General features: G+C 39.7%; 1 protein-coding gene across 2 annotated transcripts; it reads right to left on the bottom strand.

The window, feature by feature from the left end:
- Positions 1-1,078: 1,078 nt before the first annotated feature.
- eva1ab (eva-1 homolog A, regulator of programmed cell death b) lies at positions 1,079-11,549 on the bottom strand. Of its 2 annotated transcripts, none has more exons than XM_074625798.1 (4): positions 10,807-11,549; positions 4,686-4,843; positions 4,184-4,540; positions 1,079-2,145 (listed from the first exon to the last, which is right to left on the bottom strand). In XM_074625798.1, exons 2-4 carry the CDS (start codon positions 4,780-4,782, stop codon positions 2,033-2,035), a joined length of 567 nt encoding a protein of 188 aa, XP_074481899.1. In that variant the 5' UTR covers positions 4,783-4,843; positions 10,807-11,549; the 3' UTR covers positions 1,079-2,032. The 2 variants fall into 2 exon arrangements, with proteins under 2 accessions (XP_074481899.1, XP_074481905.1); XM_074625804.1 differs by having other exon boundaries at positions 11,136-11,549.
- Positions 11,550-12,444: the final 895 nt, after the last annotated feature.

Below are 12,444 nucleotides of genomic sequence, written 5' to 3'. Positions count from 1 at the left end.
GAAATGCTACAAACTGTACCTTTAAAGCAATCATTGCATCATTTTTTTGTTAGTAGTTAATAGTTTTTCATTACTCCGACTCAATTTGACCAAAGTCCCAACACTCCTGGTAGTCATGTTATTTAGCTGACTTGTGGCATGTCACCTTGTGAACATTAGAGGGCAGGAGGAGCATATCTTCTGCCCTTTGCAGAAGAGTGTAGTTGAACTGAGTAAAATCCTGAAGATTCAAGTGACCAAACTGAGTTTTTAAGGGAAATATATAGTTCATAAATTAAAGCACCAGTGCTGAGCTTTAACTTATTCTCAATAAGGATAAAGTTACTGATTATTGTGTGGATAATTGTGGTGCATATGATGATTAATTTGAAGGTTTAACTAATGAGTGATATATGATATGTTACTGAGTCTCCACAAATATTATTATCACTACATGTTTGCTTTTATCTTGGCTACCACAATTACTTATTCATCTATGTGTTATAATTGTAATGATCTGATTGAAAGTTGTCTTGTTGTCTTTTCATTTTCCTCCCTCCGTGTTGCTTTTGCTCTTTGCCGTTTGGCTTTTCAAGCTGTATGTAAATATACTGAGACATGGTGTACAGAGTGGAGGGGCACATTATGAACACCAGGGGGAGTCTGACTCCAACAACTGATCATACTCACGGATATACAGTAAATGATAGAGTTAACACAGGTCTTTGTCCATAACCGCAAAGAGCCGGCTTGCTTTGCGTCCAACAAACACAAATGGTCATGTTTGTGTGTGTCCACAATACTCTATGTGTTTTTGACACTGACTTTGGCACTCTGTTTTGTCCACAGAGTAGACCTTTCCTTGTGTTTAGGGTAAGTTTTTGCCTCAAACTCTGAAAGGGACTGTGTATACCTCTCACCTGGACTACAGATACCTTGTTATTGCTAGGTTAGGTAAAAATTCAATATTGTTTTTTAATGCTGTCAACAATATCATTCCCTGGATATACGGTCTGTTCTGGGCTCCCACCACAGTCCATAATCTCTCCTCCCAGTGGATGAGACACATGTACAGCACACCAAAAGAATGTGAGCAACCATATTTCATTTTAATACGAGACTTTACTCAATAATATGTACAGAAAACAGCTTTCATAAATTCCTGGAATGAAAGTTTAGAATTTTTTTTCAGCTCAAAACCACATGAGCCAAAGAAATAAAGGCAGCATGATCCTCTCAAACATGATGACCTGCTGTCTCATGTGCAACAACACCTGTAGCTGATAAGCCTCCAGCCTACAAATGCAACCAATTAACACACTTGTCAGGTTATACCTTACATATTTTATCAACCACCACAGCCATACTTCCTGTAAGTATTCTCTTTATGTGGGGATTAAAAGCACCAGTATGTGTAAATGTATCTTGGCAGATAACGTCTATCCCCATTTCATTCTTCTGTATCTTCTATTGTCTTTAATTTAGGTTCCAATTAGGAGCTGAGAAAAGTGCAACACAATAATATTTGAATCCATACACTTAAGAACAGCTGCATCAGCATTTCAGCCTCCACATTGCCTCCTGTTCCTTTTCTGTCCATGTTTCTCAAAAGCACCTGTTAAACATTTGAAAAGTTATAAAATCCCTTGTACGGTTTTCACTAACAGCAGTTACATATCGCAGTGTGTGCTCTGTACAGAGTCTGTAGGTCCATTGTGTCTCTACTTGTCGACTTTTCGGGGCACAATGTCATTCTTCTTCCAGACACTTCAGTGTCATCTTGTATTGGAGGACTGAGCCATCACAACTCATATGTTTCCTTGTTGTTTACAGAGTGGAGGCGACTGCTCCCGGCGGTACTGTCACTAATAGTCTGATCTGTAAAGAGTCTCTTTGGTGCAGAGCAGACAGCACTCCCCATCTGATGGTTTAAGTTAATTTCATCCAGTGTTTTTTTTTATTTGATTTGTTTATCTGTTTTATTCACCTTTCATCCATGTGCTCGCCTGTCTATCTTCATGTCCTTCTGACTATCTGCCTATTAGATTATGCGTCAGTAATATCTGTTGAGGCTCTGAGTGACTGTACTGATGTCTGGTTGTCCGTTCATCCAGATCTCTCGGAGGATCCGTTCTCGCTCTTCTAGCCTCTGGGCCCGATCCAGCTCTGATGATACACACACGCACACACACACAGACAAGGATTAAAGCATGCCCATACACTGTCCATCCACATAACCATCAAATTTCACATCACCGTTGAGAAGACTTTCTATTTTAAAGTATGTATGAGCATGTGTATTTCTGACAGCAGTGTTCAGAATCTGTGAATGAGTGTGTATAAATGTAAATTGACACATTATTAGGCAACATTAAAAATGAAAACTCATTCTTTAACACTGCCTCTCACAATGAGTCTATTTCATCTTTTAGGTAAATTAATTGTATAAAACATTTTTACACAAAGATTCAAATTAAAACGTTATATTTTACTCACATTACAGTTTTAACTGTTCTGCAATGTTTGACTCTGCTTGTCTACTGTTTTTTAATCTGTTTTGGACATAAGATCACTACAATACCTGAGGACATGATCAAATATCTCTCAAATATATTCAGGCCAAACATTAAATGTGGACACTGATTGCAATTGACCAGTGGTGGAAGAAGTATTAAAGGGACAGTGTGTAGGATTTGGCTGCATCAAGTAGTGTGGTTGCAGATTGCAACCAACTGAGTACCCCTCCGCTCACTCCTCCCTTTCCAAGACTTCGATAACGTGAGCCGCAGAGTGCAAAACCGTGGTAAAGCTGTTCACCTCACTCAGAGGCCATCCTTACCATAATAAGACTACTTTATGAGCAACGAAAGTCAGACGGCAGCTGGCGGTACCACGGTTTTGCACTCTGTGGCTCACATTACCGCAGTTTCACTCAGTGTTTAGTTTGAGCAACATGGACCCGCTCCCTATGTAGATATGAAGGGCTCATTCTAAGCTAACAAAAAAAACAACAACTCTTATTTTCAGATGATTATACACTAATGAAAACATAGTTAGGAATATTATATTCCATTTCTGCTAATAGATCCCCCAAAATGTTACAAACTCTTATTTTAAGATATTTTATTCGTGTAAAAGTACCACACTATAAAAATACTCCCTTACCAGTGAACGTCAAGCTGAATGACCCAAGCATTTGGATGTTTAACTGGTCGAGGTGGTGCTATAAAATCCTGATGTTCACAGTAACTAGTAACTATAGGACTATCTGTCAAATAAATGAAGTGGATAAAAAGTACAATATTTGCAACAGAAATGTAGAGAAGTAGAAGCATAATGTAACATAAAATGGAAATACTCAAGTAAAGTTCAAGTACCTTAAAATTTTACTTAGTTACTTTCCATCACTGTATTTTGTTTCCTGTTTTCTCCGGGTTCTCCGGGCTCCTCCCACAGTCGAAAGATATGCAGGTTAATTGTTGACTCTAAATTGCCCGTAGGTATGAATGTGAGCGTGAGTGGTTGTCTGTCTCTAAGTGTCAGCCCTGTGATAGTCTGGCGACCTGTCCAGGTTGTACCCCGCCTTCGCCCAATGTCAGCTGGGATCAGCTCCAGCACCCCCACAACCTCGAATGGGATAAGCGGTTACAGATAATGGATCAATCTCTGTTGAGTTTTTTTTTTAAATGTAATGTATCCTCTCTGCTACCTGAGCACTGCTTGAGATGATGGCTGTTTTAAAGGTCTTGTTGATAAAATGTTTGTGTAGACAAATATTTAAAAAAAAGAAAAAAACAAAACAAAACATCCACAGAGCTTTTAGAAAGGTGCCGAATAAAAGTAGGGCTTTTCCTGAAAAAAAAATTATGATTGTGAATTAATCATTTAAAAAATGTTGGCGGGTCCAAAATGAGTGTTTTGTTTATCTCTGTGGAAGATATCTGTCGTTTGGTTTCCACTTCAAACATTGGTTTGTGAGCCAATAGTAGTCATCTGTTAGTATGGAAAAAAACAGATAAATGGCTGCCTGGCAACGACTTGTTGTGAAGTAAATGCAACGGAACGGGGGAGGTAGAGTTTGACATCTAGTGGCTGAATGTTATCAATGTATCAATAGCACCTTTAATGTTTGGATTTAATGGTCTTGATATGAGGCATGACTCTTCATCTGTATGTCACATGTGTGTGTCTGTGCGAGAGATACCCTCAGCTGATGTGAACATGCTGGCGTGCAGCAGAGCTCTCTCGAAGCGTCTTCGCCTCCGTGACGACAGGTCAGACGTGTCGTCCCAGTCCTCTGATTCACTGTCCCCAGCAGGCCCGGTCCCTCCGGAGGCAACCACAGCAGTGCTGTCTGGATTACTGTCAATGGGTTGATGGAGGGGACAGCTGTGATGGCGACGGTGATGATGCCTGTTCCTGTGGCGATGGTGAGGGTGCTTATTGTTGCCATAGTGACAGTCTGCTCGACAGTGAATCTGGAAGACGATGGCGCAGAGTGTGACAAGAAGGCCGACAGAGACACCGCCCAGAAACACCAAGGCTGTCCTCTCGGGTTGGTCTAAGAGAAAAATAAAAATAAATATTAAAAGTTTTTTCTTTCCCTTTCTCTGCTCTTTCCATGACACTGTCATCCCTCACCTGTCCACTAGTCTACCTCGTGATCACACACAGTCACACATGGCCATTTTGCTGATGGGACCTACCTGCAATAAAGGTGTAAGCTGCCAGTATGTTGCTAAGCAATGCCATCTCCTGGGAGACCACCTCCATATTTGGGGTTGCTGACGTCGCAGCGCTCATGATATCACAGCTTATCGTATTCTCCTGCAGAGGTCAGTGGAGGTCATCCTTCATGACTCCCCTAGATTGTAGGTGTGAGGGGTGGAGGAGAGAGGACAGAAGTAAGAGATGATAGCGGGTTAGAAATGAGAAGAAAGGGAGAAGCATGAGGGACAGTTTTGGTCTACAAATTATCCTTCTCCTTAAAGGAACAGTGTGTGGCATTTCGGGGGATCTATTAGCAGAAATGTGTTTTCGTAAGCTTAGAATGAGCCCTTCATATCTACATAGGGAGCGGGTCCTCTTCACAGAGGCCACCATGTTGCTCCGCCATGTTTCTACAGTAGCCCAGAACGGACAAACCAAACAGTGGCTCAACAAGTAATCACCTAGTATGATATAAAAAATGATCTTTTATCTTTTTTGAAATGATAATAATCTTGGTACTCTCTAGAGGTTTTTGAAGCCCTGTGATCTGGGACGCACAGTCATTGTTACTCATGTGAACCAACCACGCTCATTAAAATGACTCTATGTTGAATTATTGAAGTGAGTTTTAAGAAATATGCTCCTGTAGAAAAAGTATCATCAATCATTTATATTTATCCAGAACTTGAACTATTCTTGTTGGTGAGAAGACGAGTTACTTATAATATAATTATAGTACTTTGGAAACATGGATGCCTTATACCTTTATGTATACATCGTTTCTCACTTTCCCCCTCGATATAAACATGCCTGAGCTGCTGTTCGCCCGCAGGGTTGAGAAGAAAAGGCACATGCCAATATTTAAATTTAAGATTGCACACTTACAGAAAGTAATAAAGCAAGTATTCACACAAAAAACACGTACTTTGATACACTCATGTATGATACATTCACAGGTTTTGTTGTTTCAGTATAGAAAAAATACAGCGATAAACAGAGAAAACGTCATTCTTTGCGGGGGAAAATTACACCAAGTGTGGAAATAGAGGGAAAGGAAAATGGTTGATTGCAAAATGAGCTGTAAGTACTTTTGCACAAAATAGAAAATAATAATAAAAAAAAACAGAACTAAGGTAAGATAGATGTCTGACACAAGAGGAGAGCATTTTGCAAGACTTTTTCGCAATTGGCATGTCTCTGGACAGTGCACACACTGTGCGTTTAAGAGTAATATACACCTCATTCTTGAACAATTTACATAAGATTTGAAAACTTTGTAACCTTAAACCTTTTTTCCTCCTGTGACACACATTTTGTAGTTCTTCTTGCACTATGGGATGTTAACATTTAGACTGAAATCCCATTGTGCTATAGGGGTACACAACTATGTCATCATTTGGCATGTATGATATGAGAGGATTAATAAGACCAGTCTCTGCATTATAAGTAGGCCTATCCAAACAGTGACACATCGTCTTCTCCTTATAGCTACTCTCTCCCACAAGCATCAGGTACTAAGTGACCCATCCATTATAATCAGTAGTCAACACTGTGACCTCACAGTAATAAGGTACAAGTTCAGCTTCCTGCCATGACCTCCTGGCCGCGTTGTGTGGATGTTGTATGTTAGATTAGACAGTCTGAACTGCCCACACATGCAAATCATTTTACTGATTATAAATGGTGAGGCTACTAGTAGAACTGACTCACGTAAAGGTAAAGTAGTTGGTCACCAGTGTGTCTCTGGGGAGAACCACTAGGTGGCAACAAACAGCCGTCAGCCAACTTGCTCTCAGCAGGTTGTAAATATAATCACTCAGATCAACATGTAGCTGACCTTGCTGGTGGACACAAACACATTTTACACAGACACACAGCACAGATATGATGCTGCTGTCACAGACAAGCTGGTGTCATGGAATAAGCCAAGACCAAGCCGAGACGTGGATGTAAAATGCAAACATTTGCCGTGGGCCTAGACGTGTTATGTTCTTGTTTCAGGGACAAGTAGAGTATCAATCAGTGCCACATACCACACCATGTTTTATTGCCCACATTAACTTACAACACCAAGTTAAATGTAGAGTAGAGACAAATAGTTCTATACGGTATTGTGTTTAGACATGTAGCCCCACACCCAGGCTGGAACTCCCCCATACACACCTTTGGTGTTAGTTATTGATGGCTCTGATTCTAAATATACAGTATTGTTAGTTTGACAGGTCCAGACTGTCTGATGGTAGAGAGAGATCAGGAGGGGAAGTGGGTATAAAGGCGTAACAGAGCTGAAGTCCTGGAGAGGATCCAGCAAGATCCTTCATCCTCTGAAAGGAGAGGAGAACCGGGAGGGAAACAAGGCGAGCAAGAGGAGACTCCACTGTGTCTGCTTGTCTTTCTTAACCTCTTTCTAAACTGATCTGCTCAGATTAAAGGCTCCACGGTCTATGTGATCGTGTTTTTATCTTATGGAACGCTTTACTTCCCTGAGCGTTTCTTTACGCTTCAACTTACAAGAGTTCAATATTTCAAATACATCATGTTTTGAGGAGTTTGGCTCAATGGCTCAATCAGCTGCTGTTATATACATGTAAGTGATGATAACAGAAACAATCCACACAATAAATCTGAGGGGTTACAAGATGATTAACAAAAAAGAAAAAACATATTCTGCCACATAAAACTATGACGTTTCTCTTGTATTTGCTTTTTACTTGTTATATACTAGATCTTTTTCCATCTTCATACATTAAAACATGTTCAAATTTAACAATCTGAGGTAAAAATCTGTCTTTGCTTGAAATGTGAAAACTCTGACAGAGTATTGGACGTTGACTTTGCATAATGTGATTTGACTGATTGAGTTATACTGCTCCAGAAATAAACCTGACTACATCAGCTTGTCCAGCAATTATAAAAAGCTCCCTCCTCTTGCAGTGGATAATGCAAATGAGCAACTATCACTCGTTGTAGCTACAGTCTTGTGTAATAAGATAAGAGTGTTTATTTTATCACCACTTATTCACCAACACTCACATCCTGCAAACACTTACAATCCCCTTTGAGCATTTTGAAAGATAAATGAAAGTCTGTGTCCTACATTACTTTTATTCTCTTTATCTGCAAACACTTGAGTTAAGCAATATCTGCACGTATGAGTGACATTTTAAATCTGTGAACTGTGCCTGAAGCGTGACTCTATAATTACTCAGAACATTTGTGAAGCCCCATCGGCAGGACTGACATTCTTCCGTAACATGTTGTAATGTTCTCGTCTAAAACTTTTGAATCTCTTCTCCCAAATGAAATGAAGCTCTCTAGCCGTTAGCGTTAATCCTGTTATGAAAGTACAAACAGAGTGCAGCGGGGTTAAAAGGACACAGTGACATTGGTTTTCTCTTTTTGTGGAGCTTTTTTAATTTCATGAACGTGTTATGATTTCCCCAGCTGACAGCTGTAAACACATATCATTACATGTGAATGCGTTCTGGGTGTTTATGAGCTTTTTGTTCTCCATTAAACCTTTTATTAATGATTGCAAACAAGCCTAATCACTTTATGAAGACAGACCAGACTACATGACAAACAACTTTTAATGTATCGTACCATGAAAACACAATCTTTAAAAAAGAAGTGAAGTCTAAAACTGAGCAGAAGTATAAAGAAGCCACAACCTGCATGTAGTACTCTCATGCTGTGAGGCTGTAAAGACACGGCAGACGTTTAAACTTGAACAAATAAAAAATAGATGATGCTCTCAGAGAAGATCAAACTGACCTAATTTTTGAGTATGTTTCTGCTGTAAAAACTATAAAACAGACGGCGCAGCACTCTTGACCTCTTAGTAAAAACTGCACACTGAAGAACAAATCTGCATTTCGCCTGTCACATTAATATGTGCCCAGTAAAATGCATTTATGTCTCTTTAGCATAAAAACACACCTCGGGCCTGTAATTATGTTACAAAACAGTCAAAAAGCAATGCATCAACACAGCAAGTGCAAGAAGAAACAACACGGCAACAGATCGCATGACATTGCGGTGAAACATAACACAACCAAACACAACACAACCTCCGAGCAATTCTAAATCCACTGACTGTCAGGGTCATTTTGTGATGTTGTGTGTAAATGCTGCAGGACGTGACTGCCCCTCTCTTTCTCCTGCTCTTATTCTCTCTTTCTGTCTTTTGGATTGGTCAATTTGGGTTACTGTTTGTTACAGGAAAAAGCATGTCACCGTGCCATCACAAGTAATTCATAGTTTAGTATATTACCAGCATGCTTTTTTATTTGGCATTGATGAATCACGCCTTGTTTTTATAAAATAAAATAAAAAAACGGCTTTGTTTCATGAAGTGACGGCGTCTATACAACGAGTACGGGCAGAGAACACATGAAAAGAAAAAAATCAGTGTCTCAACAGGTAAGTGTAGTGAATTTACTATCAGGCAGCTGAACATCAGTTATGTAAAGACATTAGTATGAGACAGTTGGCCTGCAGCCAGCTCATTACAGCCACTCTGTCCAGCCGTCTAGACAACAGGAGCTGTTTACACTGATGATATATATATACGCATGAGAGGATTTATTTTTTGCAAAAGAAATCTATTATTTATCAGATGAGAGTTAAAAAGTTAGATGAGAAGATGGATACCACTTTTGTGTTAGTAATGTACCATCAGTTAGCTTAGCATAGCTTAGCATAAAGACTGGAAACGGGGAAACCGCTAGCTTGGCTCTATCCAAAGGTAACAAAATCTAACACCTTTAAAGTTCACATTTAACGCATTATACACCGTTTGTTTAACTGAAGTGTAAAAACTACTATTTGTCGGTTTAGGAGGGTTACATGCCAAACTATAAAAAAAGAGTATAGAAGCAAAGAGACGAAACTCCGGTGTTTTTTTGACAACAGCTGCCATTTTGGACTGAAATCGCTTATTATATTTAAATATTATATTGTTCAACACAGGCCATTTCGATAGAATATGACAATAGAATAGAAAAAAGTCAATTGTTCGTTCCATTGCAACAAAAGCGGCCAGCAGCAAAGCTACGCTTTCGCCATTTTGGACTGAAAGCGACTACCTGGACGCCAGTAAAACGTCCGCCTAAAGAGAGCCATACAAAAGTAAGACAAAATTATTTCTATTCTATTGTTAAATTCCTACCGAAAATGTGTTGAACAATGAAATATTATAAATATAATAAGTGTTTTCAGTCCAAAATAGTGGCAGCTGGTGTTGTAAAAAACAAAAAAACACCGGAGTTCGTCTCTTTGCTTCTAAACTCTCTGACATGTCAAGGTATGTTAATTATGGTCCAGCATGCAAAATACCAGGACCCTGGCCCACCTAAAGGGAACAGGGCCACAATTAATGTTATTGATTAGGGCTACACCTGTTTTTACCCTGCCTGGACATGTCAAAACGGCTGCTTTCTTGGTGCATATTGTATCATCCAATGTGTTTGTTTCTGCTACATGACCAAAGTCTAGATCTAACATGCCAACAGGAAGTGCAAGAGACTTTCCCTTCCTCCTATTTTTATAGACAGCTCTCACTTTTCCTCTCTGTGTCTGTGCAGTCTGGCCAAATTCTTATGTGGCACAATAGCTCTTTGTTTTTCTCCATGTGGTTAAGAGGACTGTATGGTTCTTACGCCTGCTTCTGCTCTGCTCACGCTGTACACCAGCACACACACACGCACACACACAGGAGACACACACATCATCCACGTGTGCTCATCACACTTTAAGCGTATTTCACCCTCTGTGTGTGTGTGTGTGTGTGTGTGTGTGTGTGTGTAACGCTAATGCAATGTGACACTGGCCTTTCCCTCTGCTGCTACACTGTTAGTATCTAACATGACCTGCAGAGAGGAGACAGAGATACACACTATGTACACAGAATTAGAAGATATGAAATAAGAGAGAGAGAGTTAGAGCAGGTGAAAGTAAAGATAGTCGAGAGGGAGAAAGAGCAATGTGTGGAGGAAAAGAAAGTGACTCCCTAAGACATATTACTCTTGACATCATCCACATCATCCACAAAGACAATAACATCAAGCATCAACATGTGCAACTCTCACCTCATGCAAACACACTGTTTACACTTACATGTCATTAATGCCAAGATCCCATCTGTGGTGTGTTTACTCCTCTCCCATCCTCTCCTCTCCTCACCTCCACTCTCGTCTCCTCTTCCTCCTCCTCTCCTTCCTCCTCCTCTCTGCTCTGGTCCTCTCCTCTCTCTGCTCTGTACTCCTCTACTCTCTCCTCCCCTTTCCTCCCCTTTCCTATTATCTTCTCTCTGCTCTTTGCCTTTCCCTCAAAGAAGAAAAAAAAGAACACTAACAGTATAATTATATGAATAAATCTTCTTCTCCTCCCCCAGTTGTCAGATAGGCCCACGTACACAAGCCCTCCTCTCTTCTTCACTTTCTTACTTTGATATGAATTAACATTTGCAGTCATTCTCCCCCCTTCAGTTGTTCTTCTCTCTCTGATGCCGAGGCAGCAGGAGGGATGTTGCTCCGACTGTTTTGTAGAGTGGAGATTTCCGATATTCCATTTTAGTTTTTGCAGGTTATTTTCCAGACAGAGAGACAGAGGTCAGGTCCTCAGGGCAGAAATGTGACATGAAAGACCCCGACAAGTCGGCCAAATCCCTCTCCTCTCTCTGCCAAACGTCTGCATCCCTTTCTCTCGCACTCTCTCTCTCTCACTCACTCACACACTCACACACACACACACACACACACACACACACACACACACACACACACACACACACACACACACACACACACACACACACACACACACACACACACACACACACACACACACAGTCACACTCATGCACATACAGTAGTTGTAAATGCAGAATAGCTGCCTCTGCCTTTCTGGTCTCTTTCTTTCATGCAAAATGCTCAACAGCAGGAGGAGAGAGGAAAAAGAGAGAGGGAGGGACAGAGTGACATAATGCCTCACAAAAACAAAAAATCACATGTGAAATTCAAATTTTTAAATCGGAAAATGAAAATGCATTTCACGCGTAATGCTGAAAAACCACACGTGCCTATATATGTAAATGTACCGCATGTGAATATCTGAAAATCACACATGCCTATACCATGTGAATTTATCAATTTATCACATGAAATGAAATGTTCCATATGTGATAACCATGTAGTAATAGTAATAACGTTTATATAGCATTTTTCAAAACTAGTGGTACAAAGTGTTTTGCACTCAGGAATAAAATCAACAATACAGAAACTAGTGAAACATTATATAAAAAATCTAAAATGTGCGGGATTTATACCTTTTTGTGTGTGGTATGTGTGTTTTTATTATTATTATTATTATTATTATTATTATTTGTTATAGTTTTAGAGGCACGTTATTGTCTATGTTTCTTGCACTAAATTCCGTTGTACTTGTACAATGACAATAAAGATATATTCTATTCTATTCTATTTTTGTATGGATAGACAGAGGTGACAATGAATGCCAATGAATCAGAAAAAGAGACGTAGAGTATTGTTATAACAATGGTAGGGTTCATTCAGCCGTGTTCATTCTTACTGCAAGTTCTCGCACATAGATGCCTGCTGCTGTTATTTGGACCTTATAAATATATTGTATATGTATAATATATATATATGTAAATGTATATATGTGTGTATGTGTGCTTGACTGAATTTTATGGAAGAATAGGAATGACGTTTCAGAGCTAAATCAACAATTTTC

Source organism: Sebastes fasciatus, chromosome 2 (genome assembly GCF_043250625.1).
Source record: "Sebastes fasciatus isolate fSebFas1 chromosome 2, fSebFas1.pri, whole genome shotgun sequence".
Classification (NCBI taxonomy): domain Eukaryota; kingdom Metazoa; phylum Chordata; class Actinopteri; order Perciformes; family Sebastidae; genus Sebastes; species Sebastes fasciatus.
Note: the sequence above shows the minus strand (reverse complement) of the source record. Positions and strands in the feature narration are given on the sequence as shown.